The following is a 24,140-nucleotide window of genomic DNA, read 5'->3' as shown; positions in this document are numbered from 1 at the left end:
GATGAGTAGCCCAAGTTTTAATTTGGCATCTGCAAAGGACAGTTCTTTTGTCTAAAAATGTTTTGTTGCTTGGAAACACAACTGAAGTAAATGAATATTTAGCACCAAAGGAAGGGGATGTGTAGTTCTCATGCTCTTAGTCAGCCTAGGTGCTCCTGGAATCCTGCAGCCCTGAGAGCTTTCTGCTGCACTGTAAAATTGCCTGCTGCTGCAATCCAAACACTCATCCTGAATCCCACAAAGTGGGAGCACAGAGTGCCTTTGAGCCCACTCCCCTGCATCCAGCCCTGACACACAACTGGACCTTGAATTTTCATTTCTATTTTTGTTTCCTGGAGGGAGAGCTCCAGAGGAGGGAATGGGATACAGCTACAGACTCTTATTTTTTTAAAACATTTGCCATCAAATATTTATTACCCGTTACCTTAAGTGTTACGAACATGTTTAGAAGACTGTTATTTTCTTTTGGCAAACCTTTTATAAAGATCTAAATTTTTAATGGCAGTTTCTCAACAGCTTCACAGCAAGTGAGGTTTTCAGTTGTTTTCACCACTGTAAATCCATTTATATTGCCAAAGCACAGGAAAAGCCACTTTCTTAAATGAGCAAACTGTGTTATCTGATTTTTTTCATGGCATGGAGGAGGTTGTTTATTCCCAGTATGTAAGGCCAGGAGAGTTTTTTCCCCTTACACTTCTCATAAAAATAAAGATTTTACTTTAGGAACAGGCAAAAGAGAGAATTTAAAGGCATATTTGTTAGAAGCTGACCTTGGTAGCAAAGTAATTATGTCTAAGAATTGAGGTCAGAATTAATTAATCTGGAAGCTAAAATGGCTGTTAAAAACTTCAAGTGACTGACTTGTCCTGGGTTATTGGAGCAGGAGGTAGGCATGAGGTCAGGCTTTGATATGGAATGTCTAATTCCAGAGGGAAATCTGGAAGAGCAGGAAGAGCTGTTCCCTTGCACTATGCCAGCTGGGATTATCCCCTATGGAACACCTAAATGAGGGATGCCAGGTTGTCCATAAGGGCTCATGCTGGGGGTTGAAAGAGGGATGTGTTCCCTGTGGGAAGCCAGAAGTCGTAATTCTCAAGTTTTCTTACTGCCAAGACTCCACCTGTTTTTTGCAACACTTCAGTTACCTTTTGTACTGGCTTTTATGTATATAGATAGGAAAAAATCAGGTTTTTGTTTTCTGGTGGGAATGGGAGGTGGTTTCAAAAGTCCGTGGTAAAACACAGCCTATGGACAATGCACATGAGGATAAATTCCCTGTGGCACTCCATACTTTGCACACAAGGATTATTTTAAATTAATGTGGTTTAGTATGAAGTTATTAAAGTTATTGAAGTTATTTTGTTGGTCTTTAAATTCTAAAGTGGGTATGAGAGTTTCAGCTGTGGCAGTGAGATGAGTGTGTAATGAAGTTCTTATTGGTAATATTTAATGGAGCTGGCTTGCATCATGTTTGACTTGACCCAGAGAACAGCTTTACATGTCATTATGGGGAGATGGCAGATTAGCATTTAGCATCATTATCTCCTGAGATTTGCATTTTGGCTGCTCCAAGGAGTAATGAAATCCAAGGAGTAATGAAATCCAAGGTTTCCCTTTGCTCTTTTGAAAGAGGTGAAACCCAGCATGGGCACTGATCTTTAGAGGTGTGAAGGTGACACTGTGTGTGAAGTGTCACAGCTACATTGTTCACCGAGGTCAGCACCTGTCATTATGGAAATCAGGAATATTCTGAGCCTGGAGAGCAGATCACACCTGAGCCATGCAGAGCAGGGGCAGGAACCAGGGAGCCCAGGCACTTCCATGGCAGCTGAGTGGCTGCCCTGCACTTCTAGAGCAGAGATGCTCCACAGGTCGCTTTAATTGAGTATACAAAAACTGTGCCTGCTTTGGCTACTGTCATGTTCTGCAAATTACTGGAAGAGCTTGGAATCCTGCTGGATTCAGCAAATAAGAGAATAGTTCCCTTAAAGCCCAAATTCACTCCAGCCATTTAAAGATTCCAAGCTCCTCCAGTAATCTATAGCAGATGACAAGAGCCAAAGCAGGTTCAGTTTTTGTATATTAAATTAAAGCAACCTGTGGAGTGTTGAGGACAGAAGTGCATCTCTGCTCGAGGAGTAGCATCAATATTTCAGTGTCTCACCAGGGTTCTTTAATAGTTTTTCTCCTAAGAGCAGAGCAGGTTCTTCAACTCCCAGGCTGTCATGGTTATTGCCACCAGTGGTTTATTCTCCATTTTTTTTCCTAAATCATTTTTGCACTTTTTTTTTTTTCCTAAATCTTGTTAATGTGAATTCACACTCACCCAATACAGCAGCCATGTATTAAATTTTATGATGCAGTGGAAAACTGTCTGGGTTTGTGGCAGGTGGAGTGCTGGGTGTTAATTACACCAAATATAACAATTAATTTATTATCTAAAAGTTAATTAATGCTCTGCAGTAATGCTGATGGTTTTATTTAAGTATTGCAGGTAGTTCTTTGTGTACTTTATAATTAACAGATATTAGTAAATCATTTCTCTTGGCTGAACTCATGAATTATGAGTTCACAAGGGACTTTCAAAACTAAGTTTGAAATCTAGGCAGACAGGAGTATATATTTTTTAGATTGCAGTTTTAAAAACTGAAGACAAGATCAGAAGGTAAATCTATACAGTTCTTATTAGGTTATGTTTACAGAGGAAGATGTGAAATTCTACCTCGCAGAACTGGCCCTTGCTTTGGATCACCTTCACAGCTTGGGAATTGTGTACAGGGACCTGAAGCCAGAAAAGTAAAGTAAAATGTATTTTACCACTATTATGTGTATTTTGCTTGTTGCTTTGCCTTTTCCACTGTAAAAAATTAAAACAATTTTTGTTAAGACTTTGTAAACAAATACAAAATGTAAACCACATATCTGTGGTTTAAGTGAAATAATACTAGCTAGTTAAAAATAACAGAATTTGGTATCATAATTTTTTTAACTTACATTTTAAATGTTTTATGTAAGCATTGATCTTTATGTGTTTTGGTGAATGTGAATTTTAATTTTCAGCATTTTGCTTGATGAAGCAGGACATATCAAGTTAACAGGTAGGCACCACTCATTCATACAGCTCTTTGTAAATAAGTTTTTTTGAGTTTCTGTATTATCAATTTTAATTGCATGTGAAATTGCAGAAAGTAGTTCTGTGAGGAACAATCCAAATACATATATTCTAAAAAATGGTGTATATAAAAGACTGTTTAGAAAACAAATCACTATAAATTTCTGAAAGCTTTAAATTAGATTGAAGGTGATGATTTTGTAGTAGAGATTTCATCTTTTAATTTAAGATACTGCTCTTAGATTCTAAGAGAAAATGTTTTTCAAACCCTCAAAGACTTGATAGAATAATGGTGATGGAAATCAGGTTTATGAAATGCATACCTTTTAAAATTCTGCTATATTTAAACACAATCCAATCCTAAATTTGTCACTTCCTTCTGAAAGTGGAAATAATGGATGGGATCATTGATGAGCAATCATTTTCTCCTGTGAAAAAAGGGTGTTTGAGAGCTGAGCCAGTGTCAAGGACTTGTGTATTCACAATAGGGAAAAAAGTGTTCTGGGAATGAAATACTCTGGGAATGCAGGGCTGTTCTGTGCTGAACTTGAGGCAGGTTACAGAACCATGTTGCCTTATGTAACACCAATATTTTTAGTGTGATTTTATTTATTCGTCATTCAGTAAGACCAGACCATGCAGGCCACATTCCCTTTGAAACTGATTTTCACTTTTATCCAATTTTTTGTGTGAATAAAGCAGGCAGTAAACAGAGAAAATGAGAACTTCTGAGTATTTGAGAGCTCTAAAGGTGTAGGATTTCAAATGTCGAGTTAATTCAGTAATAACTTTGATGGCTAATCATGATTTTAATGACTTTTAGAATGGTTTTGGAGGTGTGTAGTAGAGGAAATGTACTCTCTCCAGATACCTTGTTTCATGGAGAGCTGTGCTAATTACAATCTGGAAATAACCAACCCAAACCTCTCAACACTTGCATTTTGAGTTACCATCTGTTGATTTATTTGTGTTCCCCTGACATTCTTCACTGGCTGTATTCTTGTGGTGCTGTTGTTGTAGACTTTGGACTCAGCAAGGAATCAGTAGACCAAGAGAAGAAGGCCTATTCTTTCTGTGGTACTGTAGAGTACATGGCTCCTGAAGTGGTAAACAGGCGAGGGCACAACCAGAGTGCTGACTGGTGGTCCTTTGGGGTCCTCATGGTACTGTATTTGCCTCTTGCTTCCCTTGCTAAGCTCACACAAATGCACTTAGAATAAGCTTGTCCAGTCCTGGTTAGGGATGCTTGGGTAAGGGGGACGGTTCAATGGCTGAATTGCTACTGGGTGGAATGAAATGGATTTTTCACCTCTAAGGAATGTTTATCAAGCACCTGAAAAATCCTTTGTTGTCCATTAGTAGTTGAAACAGTTGTAGTCAGTGTGAGACTTCACTTTGTAGATTTATTTTGCATGTTACTTGATAGTTAAATTTAAAAACAGACTTGAAGGCTTGGTTTGAAGGAATATGAATGGCATTTCTGTGAGAGTGAGCCTGTGGAAGGAATGCTGGAGTGGAGTAGTGAGATAAGCCAGTAACTGCTGCCACTTCTGCCCTTCCTGGGGTGTGTTAGAGCATCAGCCTGACATGGAGATGGACTTGAAAAGTAAACTGCTGTTCTAGAATTTACCTTTTGGACTATGGCAACATCTAAAACTGGTTGTGGAGGAGATTTTATTACTTTCAAGTAGCTTCTTGATGTATAATATTTCTCCATCATCATGTACACTGTTCTCATTATGTAAACTGCAAGTGAGAGCAGAATTTTAGATTTGGGAACACTTCCATAATCTTTTCAAAGTTTAACCAGTGTGGTGTAGAGGTAGGAAGGAGTGCAGTGTTTAACACTTTGTTTCAGCAGTTGGGGGAAGAAGTGTTGATTTTGATTAACATTTGTTCTTTCCAGTTTGAGATGCTTACTGGTACCCTGCCGTTTCAAGGTAAAGATCGAAATGAGACTATGAATATGATACTGAAGTAAGTACGTCTCCTTCCTTTTTCAGAAGTCCAAAAATGTCATTTTAAACATGTTTTAACAGCTTTTTATAACTCCATGTGAAGGCTGGTCTTGTGGAAGGTGTCCCCATGGCAGGGGGTGGAACAACATGAGCTTTAAGGTCCCTTCCAACCTAAACCATTTTATGATTCTAAGAGCACGGAGCTGCAACAGGAGCAAAAAGCAAAGCCCCTTGATAAGCTTTAGATCCCAGACTGTAAAATACCATTAAGTATCCCCAGCAATTAAAATCTCAGGGATGAGTCTCTACTTTGATTGTAGGCGTATAATAAAGATAAGAGCAGTGCAGTGACTGAGAGCAGCTTGATTTACACTCCTGTTGTTGTTACACTCCCTTGCTAATGTTACAGCACACCTTGTTTTGTAAGCAGCAGGTGATCAGGTGTTGCTTTGTGTACAGATGTGTGGAGAGCCCTTACGTGCTCAAATTCTCATCTTAAATTGCCCCAGTTACAACAGAAGCTGCTGGACTGGACAAACTGGGTGAGCTGGTGCTCACGGAGTGGAGCTGTTGGGCAAATATGTTCTCATCTGTCTGTGCTCAGCTAGCAGAGAGTTTCCTCCTGGCACAGGCAGAGCCTTGGGCCCTCTGAGGGGTGATGGGGAAGGGGAGGAGGGAGAAACTCTGTTCTTCCCAGCACAGGGCACTTGGAGCTTGCCCTGAGTGGGAGTTCATGGTGGTGCTGCCTGTGAAAGGATGGCTTAGACCACGAGCTGCCTCCCTTGCAGCTCCCAGATGCTGCAGTTCTGCACAAGCATTTCCTGCCTTGGCAGGAATGGTAATAAAGTTTTCATTAAATACAATAAATGCTAAAGTCAGTGAGCTTTTATATGATGGCTCAATGTGCCCTGGAGGAATAGTAGCAATCACTTCAAGGGCAGGTAATTGGGGATTTGGTGAGTCTCTTCTGTTACTGGTACTTATTTTGGTAAAAACCTCCTGGTGACATGAAGGTACCTTTGAAATGAAATACTTATATATTCCTAAGATAATTATTTTACTCTGTTTCAGCAAAAAGCTTGCTTGGGTGGGGTTTGGTGGTTTTGGTCTGATGTGTTTGTTCATTGTGGGGTTTTATTTTAAACCACTCCTGTAACAGGAAACTTAAAAAGTTGATGAGTTAAGTATGTGCTCTCTACAAGGCTTTGGAATAGATCCTTGATACATCAAACTGTGCAGTGAAATATATGTAGACAGTTTTTACTAAGATAAATTTCTTCCTCTGACTTGTTCTCTGTTTTCTTCTAGAGCAAAGCTGGGAATGCCTCAGTTCCTCAGCCCTGAAGCACAGAGTCTCCTGAGGATGTTGTTTAAAAGGAACCCATCAAATAGATTAGGTTGGTTCATTTATTTGGATCTTAAAATAGTCAGCTTAGCCTAACTTGTTATTTCAAAGAAAAGCAGTTGCTAGAGACTCTGAAGTTCTGGGTGATCAGTAACATTTGGGTACCATTTCCTGTTAGTTTGGATCATGGCTTCCAGGGTTTGGCCAAGGAATGGTCAAAATGTGGGATCAGTGACTCAGGAGTGAGCCAAAGCTCTGACAGTGTCCCAGCAAAGAATATTGACACTGTATTTATGGGCTTCTTGTCCTCTCTTTGCCTCCCTGAGTATTTTACATCCTTGGAATATTTTTGTATTCACAGTTCACTGAAATAACCATGTCTGTGCAAACTTTTTAGAAGTGAACTAATTTTTAGTACTGTCTTCAAAGACTTTGCCCAAAAGTGTGTTAAATACAGTTTTTCTTTTGTTCAGGAGCTGGGTCAGATGGAGTTGAAGAAATCAAGAGACATCCTTTTTTTTCTACTGTTGACTGGAATGTGAGTACAAAAGGATCTGAATGATAAAGCTGTTGCTAATTTTTCTATGTGTTGTAGCATTTGAAGAAGTATTTCCATCTGAATAGGGCACAGCAAACACTGCATTACTGCTGACTGGCACATCCTGGCTTCTCTAATTCCTTGGCATCTGGAGCTGCAGTATTTACTGCAGATAGAGACTATTAATTACAAATTGTGCATTTACTTTTTAGATAAGTAAGAGTTGCAGCATTCTCAAGCTGAAATGGTCCATTAGAGCATTTGTAGCTGGGAGAGGCTGCTGGTGTTCCCAGGAATCCTGCAGGAAGTGTCTGTCCAGTGCTCCCTGTGGCTGTAACTGTCCTGGGCTTCCTTCTGCATCACTCCCATGCCAGTCACAGCTCGGGAATGAACTCAAGTGCTCCAAGATGATCCAAAGTCTACAAGTTCACAACTCCTGGCTTCAGTTTCTCAGCAGCACCTTGTGGTTCTCTCATGCTCTGTGTTTGCCAGAGGGGTTCTCAAAGCCAAGGTGCTGTGTGTGAAATAAATCCCCCTTTGCTGGGAGGCTGCTGTGAGTGCTTGATGGAACAAATCAGATGTGGCTGTGCTGGCAGAGCTGCAGCCACACAGGGCAGTGCTGTGCTCCCCTGTTTCTTCAAAGCCCCTCATCATTATCCATCTATTTATCTCCTGTATTTATTTCTGAAAAGTGATTTCCTAGCTGTGTTCGTGCAGCAGCTACCTCAGAGTCTGTTCAGCAACAACTTTTTAGCAACAGTAAAACTTCACTGCTTTATCTGAATATGCTTCAGCAGCTGTTGTCTTGTTTGGCTTGATTGTTTACTTTTTTTCCTTTTGAAGGGACTGATGTTGAAATAAATACCAGCAGGGAAGTTTTGAAAGCTCAGCAGTTCTAGTTCCTTCTTTTTTTTTTTTTTTTTTTTTTTAATTGACAATTTGTATTGATTCCTCTCTGGTGGTGGTTATGACACTTCTATATTTTACCTCTTGAGTTCTTTGGGATGAATTTAGGTCCCCTTTCCTTGGTTTTGATTGGTTGTTGGCTTGTTTTTTTGAAAGTAAAATATACTGTATGCTTTTCTGCAGGAAGGTTAAATTTAAAAAACTGCAAAAACTAGATCTGAAAGGAGGAGAAAAATGGCAAGGAAATGCTCTTAGAACTTCCTGAATTTTGCATGGGGGATTCAACATCTTTTGACATGGGGTTTTCTGTTCCTTAGCTGCAGATGGGATTTATTGCAGATTTGAGATCTTTCCCTGATTTAGTTGGGTGGATTAGGAAACACCTGGAATAGAGCTTTGAGAATGGGAAGTTCCTTGCCCACAGGGACATGCCTGACATGGGTTGAGATCTTTGTCCTTTCCCCTTTATCTTGACAAAATAACAGCACCCATGGAAGCTTCAGTGACCCATAAATCTTCGTCCTTCTCTTTCAGAAACTGTTCAGAAGAGAAATTCAACCTCCATTCAAACCTGCCTCTGGAAAGCCAGAAGATACTTTCTGTTTTGATCCAGAATTCACAGCAAAAACACCAAAAGGTAACTGTGCATGGCTATAAATGGGTGAGGTTTGTGGGACAGGAGGGTCAAATTAATGCTAAAACAACAAACAGAAAAGCCAGGGAGGGACAAAGTTAAAAGGAAAGGATGCACCAGGGTTCCAGTGCTTTGAAGGAGGATGTTCCCCTCAGCAGGTTTCTGTTCTTTGAACATTTTGCTAATCTGTGACTCAGGAAGAAAAAAACAAATGGAATATTAAAAGCTGGACTGTGGTTTCTAGTTATGATTCAAGTCAGGCATGCAGTGTTTGAGGGGAAGTATTGAATATTAAAGTAAACGCAATTTGATTGCAGCAGTGATTCTTTTTAGGGTCAGTATTGCATTGAGAATGCCTTGCTTTAAGAAACATTAACTATTATCATTATTATTTCTTGGTCTGCTTCAGGTTTTCTTTTGTGAGTTTTTTCTTTCCTGCTTCATCCAGCTTTTAAACCCTCTTCTCATGATTGTTTGGAGAAGGTCTGTGCTCTTAATTGAACAAAATTACTGAGCTGTGAGATTTCAGACAGTGAATTCAGAGGAGCACAGAATACAACCTGAGGAAAACTTAATTCGAATAATTCAGGGATATTTTTTCAGTGGAGATTTACTAATTGGATATTCTTTTGTTGCCTCATTTGTGCCTTGCTAGCAGCTCATTCACCACTGGAGCAGCACATTCTGTTGATGTTGCTCTATGTTACAAAGCTGTTGAGCACAAGAGAATTATCTTTATTTCTTTTCCATAAGTTGTTCTGTTTCAATAATCTTCTTCCTTAAAACATGTGTTCATACAGAAATTCCTGCAGTGCTTTTTCCTTTTAGATGAAACCCTGGAATACTTGGTTGTGTTACTAAAGTAAGAGAGCACAGATAACAAACCAGAAGTTTTATTTGATATTTAAAATTGGTGTTCCTCTTGCTTGCTTCCCTTCCCTCAAGATGGTTTTTGTAAGATACCTCTCCTGAATGTTCTGCAATGGCCCTGATGGGCTGTAGCCACACTAATCCTGTGTGTCTGTGTGCCCCCAGATTCTCCAGGGGTCCCACCCAGTGCAAACGCCCACCAGCTCTTCAAGGGATTTAGTTTTGTTGCAACTACTACTGTAGAAGACCATAAAATATCACCCCTCACCAATATCCTGCCCATAGTCCAGGTAATGCTTTGCTTTTTGGGAAACTTCCTTGGCATGCCAAAGACTGACCAGTGTTTAGTATTTATAGTTGTTCTTGCTTTGTTAAGGAGACCATTATAAAATGGGTCTCATTAAATACTTCCATGGGATATTTTTCATTTTAAAAAGTGAGTTACTGTTTTTCTGGAGGAAGAATTTCAAAGAAAAATCATAAGCAAGCAGGAGAATCTTCTGCTGTTGGTAGCAGTGTAATGGCAAAGAGAATCCTGTTGCTTTAGATAACCACTTTGCTGTGTTTTTTTAAAGCAGCTTCATGGAAACAGTGCGCAGTTCACTGATGTCTATGAGCTGAAGGAAGATATTGGTGTGGGCTCCTACTCCGTTTGCAAGAGATGTGTCCACATAGCTACAAACATGGAGTTTGCTGTGAAGGTATTGCCATAAATTCCACTCTGAAAATGTTGGCTAGTAGGTTTGAAAACTTTGATTTGTGAGTTTTCCAGTTGCTGTGTTTTTATGAGTTTATAAGTTACAGTCTTGGAAGCTGAAAATACTGTACAATGATGGGAACACCTGAAACAAAATGAGATTCACAGGGATGGAACTGGGCTGCAGGGAATTAGTGATGCTTCAGTCCAGTGCATTTCCTTGTTCAGTGGAGCAGAACAGGCTGCATTAATGATAGAATTTTAACAAGGATAGAGCAAGAAATTAATAAATGGGATGAGAAGCTGGAGGATGAATTGCTAATGATTAGTAAGAAGTAATGAACTCTAGAATTTCTTTATTCTGATGTTGAAATGAGAATATAAATACAAAAAAAAGGTCGTTATTTAATAGATTTTGTTTATGCAAGTTGTTTTTTCTGTTATATTTTGCAGATAATTGATAAAAGCAAAAGGGATCCCTCAGAAGAAATCGAGATTCTCATGCGTTATGGGCAACATCCAAATATTATTACTTTAAAGGATGTATGTACCTCCTTTTCTGCTGCCTCTTATTAGACAGTGCTGAAAAAATAAATGCAGATATAGGCAGTTTACTGGAATCCATTAAATTTCTTTTACATAGAAAAATCTTCTGGGAGAGCAGTATGTAACAGTAGAGGAATTGTCTCAAAACACAACATTGTCCTGATATTAATTTTTCTAAAGGCTGTTTAACCTGCTTGAAGTGAGGAGTGATGTAAATGTTAGAAATGCTGTATTTCTTCTTGTTTCAAAGGAGCAGCCAGTGTGCTGGTAACCTGAGAAAGCAGTGGCCTGCATGTTGTCCTGCCTGTGCCAGAATGGCCCTGGGAGGGAAGAGCAGCCAGGAGTGTGAGGCTGCTCTCCTCTTCCAGCAGCAGCTCTTACACTAAAAAATGTAACTCAGAGTGATGAATTAACGACTTGAATTGAGAGTGATGAATTAACAGCTTGAGTCAGAGCTCCCAGGATGACACAGGAGCTGCCTTGCACTCCCTGCTCTGGCAGCCCCTGCTGTTTGTGCTGCCTCTCCTGTGGGAGGAGGGGATTTATGGACATGTGTAACTACAGATGTTGCCTTTGTCAGGATGCTCTGTGTGAGTTCTGGGTGAGTGCCCTGTTAAACCTCTCCCCAGGTGTATGACGATGGCAGATTCATCTACCTGGTCACGGAGCTGATGAAGGGGGGGGAGCTGCTGGACCGGATCCTGCGGCAGAAATTCTTCTCGGAGCGGGAGGCCAGCGCTGTGCTCTTCACCATTGCCAAGACTGTGGACTACCTGCACTGCCAGGGGGTGAGTGAGGGAGGGAGTGAGGGAGGGAGGGAGTGAGGGAGGGAGTGAGTGAGGGAGGGAGTGAGTGAGGGAGTGAGTGAGTGAGCCCTCCCACCCCCAGCCCTGGCACAGCTCTGGAGTTACCACTCCCTTGCCCTCTGTGCTGTGCTTGGCTTGTTTTCATGCTAAGAGGTTTTATATTTTATCACAAAGGTGAATAATAGAAACAACTCGCCCTGTTATGCTGGCAAAGCCTTTGGACCCTGCATTTTGTGAAACTGCAGATTTTTGTCCTGCTCTCCTTGTTGCCAAATGGTGGTGTTTGTTCCAGTTGCATTATGAGCCAGGAGTTTTTATTGCATTACTTGAACTAGAATTTTTGGGTAATTTAAAGTTATATAATTGTTTAAAACTCTCTCATAAGTATATTCATCTAGAGAACAGCTTTTATAAGTTGTAAATTACAACAAATGTACCTGCTCCTCCTAAATTATGACTTTTCAAATGTCTTTGCTTAAAGGTGGTGCACCGAGACCTTAAACCCAGTAATATTTTATACACTGATGATTCAAACAATGCTGATTCCATCAGGATTTGTGATTTTGGATTTGCAAAACAACTTAGAGGAGAAAATGGACTACTTCTGACTCCCTGCTACACTGCAAACTTTGTGGCACCAGAGGTATTTCAGGCTGCTCTGTGTTTTAATTGTGCTGTTTTGGGTACATCAAATGCTAAAGCTTTTTAGCAATGCTTGGAAAAAAACCTCAACAATTCTGCTACTTTTCTTTAAATATAATCATATGTGCTTTTTAAACACTGATGCATGTGTTTATTATAAACCTGCTTTAAAAACAGCAGAGTCCACCCTCAAAAATAAGATGTGAGCCTGGTGAAAATCTTAAAAGATGATCTGGGAACAAGAAATGTTGTTGGTGTTTACTGCAACCTGTATATTAGAAAATCAATAATCAAATCTCTGCCATGATCCAGGGATAGTCTTACCCTTCCTTAGGCTGTGGTGTTGTTTTGGGGTGTTTTTTCTAATATATGGCAAGTGTTTAACACTCTTTGTTTCATAGGTTCTCATGAGACAGGGATATGATGCTGCTTGTGACATATGGAGCTTGGGAGTTCTCCTTTACACAATGTTGGCAGGGTGAGAATATTTCTGAGCTGTTTTGTTTACCTTAAATCCCAGAATGTTGCCTGAATCCTTGCTTCCATAGAAATGGTGAGGCATTGGCTGTGGAATGACACAGACACACAGGTGGGACAGGCAGCTGTGAGTCAAAGCCAAATAAACCACGTTTAGCTCAAAGCAGGATCTAGGTTTCTCTTCCCAGTGCAGGATTTGGGGGTGCCAAAGACTTCCCCCAGTTTTCAGGAGGGAATGGAGTCTCTGAAAATACGTGGTGGGTTTCTTTTTACCCTCCAGCCTCTTGTCCTCCCACCCCATCCCCTTTACTCACTGTGTGTCTCCTGCCCCTGCTGCATGCCTGTGTAGAACACTCTGGGTTGTGATCTCTGGAGTTTCTTCAACATCCAAACCTGATGAAGCTCTAGGAAGCATCTAGTGGCCAAATGAGAGATGTTTGCTGAATTCTTCTCTAGCAGAAAAAGAGCAGGCTTTTAGTCTTATGGCTAAATCCTGTCTATTGGAAATTATTCTCTTGATAAATCTGTACTTCCCTTTTAATATTAGAAATATTAATATTTAATAGTATGTGTGTATATTCTGTGATATGCTTCTGTTGGCAGTGGGATATTGGCTCTGGTTCACGAGATGTTACTAATTTCTTCAGTTTTTATCTATAACAAGGTGTTTTTGTTTTTGTTTTTTTTCTCTCCCCAGCTATACTCCATTTGCCAATGGTCCCAATGATACTCCTGAGGAGATCCTAGTACGGATAGGCAGTGGAAAATTCTCTCTAAGTGGAGGCAACTGGGACACTGTTTCAGATGCAGCAAAGGTGTAAATGTGTTTTGGTTTTATATTTTTGTAGAATTCCAATGAAATCTACTGAGCCTTATCAGCTAGACTGCTCTGTAAGTGTAGTTTGTTATTATTATCTGCAGACTTTATTGCAGGGAAGGATATCTGCTCCAACATTTTATTTAAAGACTCCATCTGTAATGAATATAGATTCCCTGGGATGGTGTTGACCCACTCTGTGGGTATCTTAATCACCAGTGCTACCTTCTAAAAAGATCAGCCTTAATATTAAATATTAATGTTTAAATATTTTTTCCCAGTCCTTTGGAAGTGCACTATTGTTCATTTCAGTAGGAGTGATTCAGAATGCTTGTTGGCTCTTGCTGTCTTAGCATGAGAAATTCACTTCTGTGTATTTAAGAATGCTTCACATTTTGTACCTAAAACAAAGGGAACATTCTGTCAGCTTGCTCATATTTTGGTTTTCTTTCAAACTGTTGCTGTCTCTGTTCTGTGCCCTTCCCACCCACCTCTCCTTTGGACCAACGTTGTAATTAATCAGTAGCTTGTTGCTAATGCTTCTAACAGGCAAAAACAAGTGTCCATTGCTGCTGGCTTTATGCTTTATGTGGCTTCTTGAAGGAAAAATTCCTTGCTGGTGTCTCACTGTCCCTGAATTCATTTGTAGTAAGGAGGCAGCAGAGCCCAAAGTGCAGAATGAAAAAGGAGAGAGATTTGCAAATAATAGCTTTCCTCCATAAAATCTGCCTGCTACATTGGAATAGGCTTTCTAGTCTTTTAAAGATTATATTCATAATAAACATGAAAGGCACAACAGTGAGTTGCTTTGCAGTCAAGGCTGGCTCTGTTGAGCTGCTCCAATAGTACCACACATTGTTCTCAGCCTTCTGCAGTGTCAGGGCACAGAATGATCCCGTTTGTCTGCTGATCTCTGTGTGTTGGCATTGTGTTAATCCCTCCACATTGGGTGCTTCTCTCATTGCTGCCATCCCTGCTGCTTTAAAGGCCACCTAAGAGGCTGTGGACTGAGCAATCTTTGTGTTTCCCTTCCCTGCAGGACTTGTTGTCTCACATGCTGCACGTGGATCCCCACCAGCGGTACACGGCCGAGCAGGTGCTGAAGCATTCCTGGATTGCCTGTAGGGACCAGCTGCCTCATTACCAGCTCAACAGGCAAGATGCCCCACATCTAGTAAAGGTAAAGCCACCTGGGATGCTGCTTCAGCTGGGGGCTGTGCAAGGAGTTAGTTGGTTTAGAGCTACAGGCAGAAAGCTCATTTTTTCTGTTTGTTTTCCATAGTACCAACACATTAAAGTTACATTGTGAGACAAATTCATGGAATGGTGGAATGGTTTGGGCTGGGAGGGACCTTAAAGCTGGCCCATCCACCCCCCTGCCATTGGCAGGGACACCTTCCACTAGCCCAGGCTGCTCCAAGCCCTTTCCTGGGCACTCCCAGGGATCAGGGGCAGCCACAGCTGCTCTGGGCACCTGCCAGGGAACAATTCCATCCCAGTGTCCCACCTCACCCTGCCCTCTGGCAATTGGAAACCATTCCCCTTGTCCTGGCCCTACATATCCTTGTATAAAGTCCCTCTACAAATTAAATTAGTAAATAATTGTTCTTAATAATTATTCCCCTTCAGTGTAGGGGAAGAGATTTTTGTGTGTGTTTTCTGTAAGGTACTTCTTGAGCTGTCTCTGAAGTCAGGACCTGCGTGGCCACTGAAGTGGCTGTGTTTGAGAAATTAGTGCTAATCTGGCTTGAAAGATACAAATTCTGACCTACATTAGCAGGTGACATCTAAGAGATACAAAAGAAAGAGAAAGAAAGGGAAAGAAGTGTTAGACACCCATGCTTAGACATGGGAAGGATTCAACAACAAATTTTTTTTTTTCCTAACAAACTTCAGAGAATTCACATGACCTGGCATAAGTCTTGTTTGGTTTTAATGGAGTTAGTTGAGTATTTAATGTTTAATTGCTTTATTTTCTGATTAAAACTTCTACATATATGAATTATTATTACATATTTCCTTTTTCCCTAGGGAGCCATGGCTGCTACATATTCTGCACTGAATCACAAGACATTTCAGCCAGTGCTGGAGCCTGTGGCAGCCTCCAGCTTAGCTCAGCGACGGAGCATGAAAAAGCTCACATCCACAGACTTATAGATCCACTGGGACACCTGAGCAGACACAAGCAAGGGGGAACCCAACAAGTGGCTCTGTTTTGCCTGACCTGTGATCAAAAGGCATCTATGGTTTCCTGCTACACTACTTGAATTCTGTAAAAGTCCTTTTTTTAAAAAGAAAAAAAAAAATCCACAGGTTCATACTGTGTTTGTTTTACAGGCCGTATCTGTTAAGTTAATTTGAACATCAGGTACACCATAATGAATTTCTCTACACTGTCCTTTGAGATCTGTTGCAAATATTCTTTCACATTCTGTATAGTTTTGCTGGGTTCAGTTAAAAAAAAATTGGTTTAGGGGACCGTTGCCAATGACCAAGTTGTACATAAAGTGTCAGTGTGAGTTTTCTTGCTTCACACCTTCAGACCCTGCTGTGAAGGGCAAATTCTTCATTTTGTAATTGGGCACTCCATTGATTCAACTCAATTCCTTTCCCTTGTCCATGACTATTATGCAGAGTTGGGCAATGTGATGTGCCAGAGTTCATTAATCACTGTTGATTTGGTAGCTCTGTGTTTGCATGGTGCCAGTAACTGAGGAGTTTCTGTGGAAATACAAACCAAAGGGATGTGCAAGATCCTGCACTTCAATTTGACCTCTTGTGACCCAAAAGAAATGCTGGTTATGGTCCCTAACAGGAAAATGAACATTCCTGGTTGTTACCACAAATTGTGTCCTGCACTGAGCTGGAGAAAGTCAGTATGTGCATAAACTGTCAAAATTCAGGCTCTCAGAAACATTGGTGCCACTTCAAAACAGCATCATGCAGCTCAATCCTTTGTTATTTACATTTCCCATCCATTAATACAACTACTGTGTTATTTTCCTCAGCAGTCTTTCCACTAAATGCACCAAATATTAGGTTTGTTTGGCATATGAGACAAACTGACACTTTATTATAACCAACTTGGCACTTGGGGTTTATTTTTTATTTATTTGATTTTTTTAATAGAAGGTTGCTTCTCTCTGACTCTCTCGCCGCATGTACAAATATTACAGAACAGAAATGCAAAATTCTCTTTGCCTAACTGTAGGGGTAGCTTGGGAAAATAAATAAGCCTTGCTGTGTGCCCAGATAAGGGAATTCTGACCAAGGAATTTCACAGTTATGGACAAATTCCTTTCAGCATCCTGTGGCCAGCACTCACTCACCCTCTCTGTCTGCTGTTAGGACTTCAGCTGTTCCCAGATGCTGGGATGGAGAGGAAATTCATTTCAGGGCCAGAATTACCTTGGGGTTTCCTGACTCCAATGCTAACTGCTGGTAGTTCATTCAGAGATACACTTAGAAGTGTTTTCAAAAGTTGTAGACACTGAGCAGTTGTAGTGACATAGCAGGATAAATTATAAATATTGAATATATTAGTGACATTAGGCTGTGAAGTGACCAAAACTCAGACATAGTTCAGACTCATTTGTCATCATTGAATTTTCAAGTGCAAGATCCCAGGGCTGACAGAAATCAGTTTTTTGAGACAGCAAAAAAAAAAAAAAAACTTCCAGGGGAATTCTGGCCCAAGCACCAGGAGTGGTGGTGATAACTCACATCTCACTAGAGGTGTTGGCTGGTTTTTGCTTATTCCTGTGGAGGACTTGGTGGTGTTGGAAGTACTTTTAGATAAGCTGCTTTCTTCTGTTGTGGTGGGGGAAGATGGACATTATCTGGCCAAATAGTTAGGTATGAATATATGTAGATTTGAGACTTAATGACATAGCAAACATAGGTGTGCTCTTTGTGTCACACAGAACATCCACCAGATGGAATTTCTTGAGTGTTTGATAGATCTTGGAAGCTTTAGGGGCCATTTGTGCCTAGTTTTGAGGTGCCTGTTTGAAATGCTTGAAAACTTATCAAAGACCACAACTGCTTCCTGGAAAGCTCATTCTTTAGTACAAAATCTGCCCCTTTTGCAGCTGCTTTATCCTCCTTTTCCTTAATGAAGACTTTTTCCAGCAACAATGCTTGGAAACCTCTTGTCTGACATTCTGTCAGGGTCATTTTAATGGAAATTTAAAGATGACTGCCAGAAGAATTTGAATTCACTCCAAAAAAGGCAAAAGTGATGGACATTAAACCCCCTGAGCCCAGGTCAAGGTGTACTGTGGGTAAATGTAGTCCTAAAAGCTGAGTTGGGGATAAAGAGGTAATGCAAGGCCTGGAACACAATGAAAATGTCAAACTTGAATTGTCTTCAGCTTTCCTGTAAGGCAGCAGCTGGTCTTTAATGGCTTTACCCATGAATCATTTAACAGTGTTTCTGTTGGTATTTTCTTTTAGCTTGCTTAGAAGCACCACAGAATAAGCACCTTAAAAGCATTTTGCACAAGAGCAGTTGGAAGCAGCTGAAGGGACTCAAGTTGTTCTTGATGTGCAGCACAAAGGTGGTGAGAGGAAAAGAACACAAACAAGATGGATGTTCTGATTCATTGCTGAGTATTTAAAACATTTCCTGGAAAGTTATCCCTGTTTTATGTCACTGCTGGCCTTCTGTGCAAGTGGCACTCCAGGGGTAAAAGCAACATTACAGAGTTGTCTTACTGTCTGAAAACATATGGATGTGTTATATCTGACAGGCCAGTGTACCCTGGTATGCCAATTATAATCCTTATTTAGGGGGAAATCTTCCCTTCCTCTATTTCAGCATATCAGTCCTGGAAATATTTGGGATATGCAGGAACACAGAGTTCACTTGCAGTTTACTTTTATTGTATTTAAGGATCACCTTTGTGAGGCTCCTTTGGGAATTCCATGTTTCTCATCCCTTTCTTTCCCAGCTTAGCTTAGGTTTTGATATCTAAAGTAGCATGGTCTGCTCATGAGCTGTCAGTTAAAGGTTTGAGATGGAAGAGCAGGTAATGGGAAAGTGCTCTGGCTGCAGTGAAAGGTTGGTGGAAATTATTTCATATCATCTGGGCACAGTTCAAGTTTACACACTGGTGATGTTCTTACTGCCTTACTGAGTTAGAAAAAAAAAGTCAAATTTTCATAAAGGCTCATAATTACCTTGAAGTAGGCATTCAGACTAAAGGAATTTCCACAGAACTAAATCTTAAATGATAGAATATTTTGGCCATGGCTTCCTGCTAAAAAAGCTCCTGCTCTGGTGTTGGGTGATGATCATTATCAGTAAGTTCCAGCTCTGGTGCACAGAGAAAACAGATTCCCACTGGAGCTGGAGTGAGCTCAGGACCTCTTTTGCTGTTCTTTCACCCCAGGATATCTCAGTTTGTACCTTTAGTTATCCCTTGGATATAAAGTGAGGAGCTCTGTTGTATTCCTGTTCCATATCCCGAAACTGCAGTGGCACCACGGTGGGCCACAGGGCCCTTCCTGAGAGCTTCCCTGCTCGGGTGCAGTCCAGCCCCTGATCTGTGGCTTGTGTGGTTTTCTTCTTTTTCCCATTTTGCTCAAAATCAGTGAATTCCCCTTGCCCATGCCAGGAGGTGCAGGGGGCTGAGCCTGCTCTTCAGTTGAGGCCTCTTGTTTGAATGTTCTTGCAGCCAGAGAAGGCATCCAAAACCTCACCCAGGTCAGTCATGTTGAGCTTGAATTCTGTCTTCCGTGTTTTAATTCCTTCTCCAAAGCTGATCTTCAGCTGTCCAATAGTTAAAATAACCTCTAACAAACTTCAGCAGGTGGGAGTTCCTTGCAGTGTACTTAGAGACTGGTCTGTAGAGCTGTGTTAAATTAATTACACAATGTTATAATAATTCTCCTGGTTTGTATCAGTGAAATTAGGCTAAAACATCAATGCAAACACAGAGTTTTTTGTATTTCTGTAGCACTTAAGCTTTTCAGTCCTATCCAGAACTAAATTTTTGCAAATACTTGTGGGAGGAGAGGTAGGAGCAGGTTTTTCTTTCTCAGACTTTCCAGAGAACTTCTGAAGCTGTGATCATAGTAGAGTCCTGTAATCCTACAGGAGCTGTGTAGGGTTAAAAACTTAAAATTCTCCTTAAAAGTTTGTTCCAAAGCTCTTTGAGGTGTGCACTGATAGCTGTTGGTAACACCCCTGCACTTCATTCATGCCACACCAGCTTTCTGCATCAACATCTGTCCCTGCTCCAGTTGTTTTTAAATATTTGCTTCTCCAAAGGCTGCTGTTTCTTGGGAATAGAAGAATTGATACAAATTTGAAAACCCTCACCCTTAATATTATGTCTGAAGCTGATTGAATATTATAATAATTTGCATATTTAGCAAGTCTCCCACAAAATCATCAGCAGCTGGTTTTCTTGAGATTTTTCCTATGTAATGAAAACAAACTTTCTCTGAAAGCTTTAAAAGATAATTGATTATATATCTTAATTATTAATTTTTGGGCAATAGTTTATTACCAATAGTGAGTTTGAATAACCTGAATTCTCTTGTGGGGTTTTTCTCTCGAAGATGCTGGAGGTGGATCTGCTTTGCAGAACCAAGTGTTCAGGTTTGGGTGTTTTTCATTAGGCTTTTGAGCAGTGTTTGCTAGTTAATTAATTAATTGCATTGTCTTAATGTCCCAAGCACTTTGGCATCTTGCACTGATGCTCTGGTTAGAGCTGAAACTCTCCTGGCACGTGGCTAAATCTCCATAAAGGGCATTAATTGAGACCAGTGTGCAATGAATTCCATGCTCTCTGAGGTACTTCAAAGATGAAAGTCTACACAAGGTCCCCGTTATCAGATATTGTAACTGTCATTTCCTTCTCTTAAGCATATTGTGGATTTTGTATCATACTGTATTTATTTCATTTAATTTTAAAAGAAATGTTTTCTTTAAAGCTCTGTATATATTGACATTAAAGTTTGCATTGTACTACGTTCTCCTCTTCTTGCAAGGCTGGGTCTGGCAGTGCAGTGGTGTTTCTCTTGGCACTGCTGCCTTCAATTACACCAAAGACAACATCAGAATTGTATTTATTTTTGTCAAACTCCCTGAATAATCATAAAGGTACAGTTTTAATTAGCTGGCAGTTCCTTGAGTACTAGAATAAAAGGGTTGCAAATTCAGGACATTTGGTAATTGACAGAAATCCATCACTTCTGCTTTGGAAGTTCGCTTTGCTTCTATATCCATTTTTCAAATGGATATAAAAAACAATGAGCAAACATTCCTAAATTAAATGTATATGAATTATTTCATAAACCTTGCCAAAAATCTCACATACATCAAGAGCTATTTATAAATTGATACTCAGTCAAGTGTTTCATGCCATACTTGCAGCAAAACAGACATTCAGTGGTAGGATTGATGTGTTACCTCAGGGTGGGATCATCTACCTCTGTGCTTTTTAAATATAAAATTATAAAATTTGTCTAATAAAATCTATGAAGTTTGACTCCATATATTAAGAGGAAGTAATTTTCCTGCAAAGATCTGATCCTTTGAAAATACACACTTGCATTACAAGTGGCAGGAATGACATTAAAAACTGGGTTTCAAATCCTCCCGAGGTATTTGATAACTGCTGCTATTCACAGTGGTTTATAAATACTTTATTCTTTTGAATGCACAGGAAGGTTTTCCCACCTTTGCCTCAGGTCCATCTCCCAGGTGCTGTTTGCTCACACAAGACTGGTGGCAGAAGAAGGGGGGAACTGGAGCCACAGAGGAGGCAGCAGGTACACGTTTCCCACATTCTCATGGTTTGATTTCATTCAAGTCAGGTAGAAAAACAAATTGGACAAAACCACTAAAATAATTTTTTAAAGCCCTGAGTCTCGGGTATTGAGATCTGCAGGCTTGGTGAAGGTGTTGCTGGGTGGGAGGAGATAAGGCATGGATTAAAAACCAGCCTGACTGCATGTTTGGAGAAACCAAGGACAGGGATGAGCTGGGTGTTAAAAACACTCCACAATGTGCCTTAATTGCATCCTGCTCTTTGTTTTCCTTCAAATTTTGGTTCTCAGGAGCTGTTTTCCCCATGATTCATCTCTGAAGATTTATGACTGTAAGAGGCACCTTCCCACATCATTTTTGGGTTCTTGTGGGGCGCAAAATGTTTTAAGGTAAAGATGTTCTCACCTTTGCTTGCCCCAGCTGTAGCAGGAAGAGGGAGCAAGCATCTGCTGGCAGTTTTGCCAAAATACAGATTTAACTGTATTTATTTTAACTTTTGCTTAACAATTTCCCTCCAGAACCTCTGGGGAACTTCTCTCAGAGGTTGGGGTTTCTCGTGGGCCTCTTGAAAGACACAGAAAGCTTTTGGTAGAGGTGAGGTCAGTTCTGCAGCCCCTTAAGGCTCTATTTGGGCAGGGGCTCCCTTGCAGCTCCCTCCCCTTGGGGTTGTTTGCATTTCCAGCCTTGGAGCAAGCCTTGAACTCTCCAGAGCTGTTTTGGGGCCTGCTCTTTGATTTTTGGCTTGCAGAGAGCTTTACCCCAGAGCAATCCTGTACCAAGCTGACTTTAAACAAGTGTAATGCCCTAATGCTGGCTGATGGTGCAAATCCCTTTTTCCTGTACAGGTGTATTTTGGTCTCTTGTGGCCCTCAGCATCCAGGTTCGTGTCCTGGTCTCTTTAGGGATGGCTGGAATTACAGAGGGAGGGATATCTCTTCATTTAAGGGGATTTATTGCTTCTTTAGGCTTTTGTGGGGGAAGCACAGTATAATTCCGATGGCCTTGTGCCTGTCCTATCCATGGCAGTGTCCAAGGCCAGGTTGGACAGGGCTGGGAGCAGCCTGGCACAGGGCAAGTGTCCCTGCCCATGGCAGGAGTGGAAGGAAATGGGCTTTAAGGTCCCTTCCCATCTTAGTGAGTCACCAACCCTTTTCTGGTGTAGCTGCAGTTGTGGGGTGCTGACACAGGCCGGGTGTGCCCCTAGCCTGGCCCCGAGAGCTTTGCCTGGAGGTCTGGGCCGCTGGGCTGGGAGCCGCTCTGTAGCGAGGCGTTACACACGGGTGTTGTGCCGTCCTCTGCCTGTCTGGGCTGGATCCAGTCATTCCATGGGGGAAAGCAGCGACGGGCAGGGCTGAGGAGCAGCGTGGGGAGAGGGGATGCCGTTCTTTATGATTGCCTTCTCCGGGGGAACGGGCACCGGGAGCTCGCAGCGTCACGGCGGCCCCGAACCCGCTCGGGATGCGGGCGCTGCTGTGCTGCTCCGGGCAATCCCTGTCCCGGGGACGTGCGGGCCCCGTGCCGGCATTCCCGGCGTTTGCTGTGCCGGTGATTCCCGGCGTTGGCCTTGCCGGCATTCCCGGTGTTTGCCATACCGGTAACTCCCGGCGTTGGCCTTGCCGATATTCCCGGTGTTTGCCGTGCCGGCGATTCCCGGCGTTGGCCTTAGCCGGCATTCCCGGTGTTTGCTATGCCGATATTCCCGGTGTTTGCCATACCGGTAACTCCCGGTGTTTGCTATACCGATATTCCCGGTGTTTGCTATACCGGTGATTCCCGGCGCTGGCCCTGCCGGCATTCCCGGCGTTTGCCGTGCCTGTGATTCCTGGTGTTTATCATACCGGTGATTCCCGGCGCTGGCCCTGCCGGCATTCCCGGCGTTTGCCGTGCCGGTGATTCCCGGCGCTGGCCCTGCCGGTGATTCCCGGCGCTGGCCCTGCCGGCATTCCCGGCGTTGGCCGTGCCGGTGATTCCCGGCGCTGGCCCTGCCGGCATTCCCGGCGTTTGCCGTGCCCGGCCCGGGCAGGTCCCGGCGCAGCCGCTGCGCTCCCCGCAGCACCCAGGAGATGGAGGCAGCGCCCCGCAAGCGGCCCCGGAGCCTTCCCGAGCATTCCCGAGCCTTCCCACCGGGACCGATCCCGCCTGGAGCCCCCCAGGGCTCACCGCGGCTGAAGGACGCACGGCCGGGAACGGGAGTTCATTTGCGCTATTGGAATTAATTTGTTTCGTTATTTTATTATTTTCCCCTCTTGAGAATGTCTTGTTCTCCCGGTTCTCTTGTTTTCCTGCCTTTGGGATGTGGTTGTGTGATCCCTTCATTCCATATCCCGAAGAATTTCTTAAAACAGCTTCACATCTGCTGCTCCAGGAGCAGAGAAGCAGCACCAGCAGGACCAGCCTTTGGAGCATCTCCCTGAGCCCAGAGGTCACACCTTGGCAGGGATTTCCCAGTACTGGGAAAGGAGGGGCAGGAATAATGAACTCAGGGATGATCCTGAACGGGGAGGGATCCCCGTGGATCTCCGAGTGCAGCTCCCGTCCCTGCCCAGACCCCACCGATCCCACCCCGTGCCTGGGAGTGTTCTCCAGCCTCTCCCGGAGCTCTGGCTGGGTTTGGTGGGAGCATCCCGGGGGGCTGCTCCGTCCAGGAGGGAGGACAGGGATCCAGGGATGTGGGACTTCCCTCTGCAGCCCTTCCTCTGCTCCTCCTGAGCAGCCAAGCACAAAAACTTCTGATTTGGAAACAGCAGCACCAGGCAAATCTGGAAGTTTCTCATCTAGAGCAATTTTTGAGGTAAATAGGAATATTTTGGATCCAAGTAGAGATCAAGTGTATGTTTTTAGTGATTTTTTTTTTCTTTTTACTTCAACACCTGTATGCTTTTAAACAGAACTTTGTGCATGTTTACTGTTTTCATTAGGAAATTTATTGCAATTTAAAAGGCTCTGAGACTCCAGGGTTCAGCATCTGGAGTAAACTGTATGATAGAAAAACTCTCATTAAATTCTGATAGT

At 42.1% G+C, this 24,140-nt stretch overlaps 1 protein-coding gene across 5 annotated transcripts in view; it reads left to right on the top strand.

Annotated features, from left to right (window-relative positions):
• RPS6KA6 (ribosomal protein S6 kinase A6) overlaps positions 1 to 20,327 on the top strand; it is a 35,909-nt gene extending 15,582 nt beyond the window's left edge. The window contains exons 7-22 of one of the 5 annotated variants that reach the window (XM_041396418.1): positions 2,690 to 2,796; positions 3,061 to 3,098; positions 4,133 to 4,275; positions 5,019 to 5,089; positions 6,379 to 6,467; positions 6,889 to 6,953; positions 8,394 to 8,496; positions 9,529 to 9,653; positions 9,942 to 10,064; positions 10,514 to 10,603; positions 11,236 to 11,394; positions 11,894 to 12,055; positions 12,456 to 12,532; positions 13,229 to 13,346; positions 14,388 to 14,528; positions 15,380 to 20,327. In XM_041396418.1, coding sequence (XP_041252352.1) covers positions 2,690 to 2,796; positions 3,061 to 3,098; positions 4,133 to 4,275; positions 5,019 to 5,089; positions 6,379 to 6,467; positions 6,889 to 6,953; positions 8,394 to 8,496; positions 9,529 to 9,653; positions 9,942 to 10,064; positions 10,514 to 10,603; positions 11,236 to 11,394; positions 11,894 to 12,055; positions 12,456 to 12,532; positions 13,229 to 13,346; positions 14,388 to 14,528; positions 15,380 to 15,505 — 1,737 coding nt within the window. In that variant the 3' untranslated portion in view covers positions 15,506 to 20,327. Of the gene's footprint in view, positions 1 to 2,679; positions 2,802 to 3,060; positions 3,099 to 4,132; positions 4,276 to 5,018; positions 5,090 to 6,378; positions 6,468 to 6,888; positions 6,954 to 8,393; positions 8,497 to 9,528; positions 9,654 to 9,938; positions 10,065 to 10,513; positions 10,604 to 11,235; positions 11,395 to 11,893; positions 12,056 to 12,455; positions 12,533 to 13,228; positions 13,347 to 14,387; positions 14,529 to 15,379 lie in introns of all 5 variants that reach the window. The other 4 variants (XM_041396417.1, XM_041396416.1, XM_041396415.1 and 1 more) reach the window with 4 other exon arrangements.
• The last annotated feature ends 3,813 nt before the right edge of the window (positions 20,328 to 24,140 follow it).

The sequence above is a fragment of the Onychostruthus taczanowskii genome, unplaced genomic scaffold (assembly GCF_017590055.1).
Source record: "Onychostruthus taczanowskii isolate IOZ18803 unplaced genomic scaffold, ASM1759005v1 scaffold13, whole genome shotgun sequence".
Lineage (NCBI taxonomy): Eukaryota > Metazoa > Chordata > Aves > Passeriformes > Passeridae > Onychostruthus > Onychostruthus taczanowskii.
Note: the sequence above shows the minus strand (reverse complement) of the source record. Positions and strands in the feature narration are given on the sequence as shown.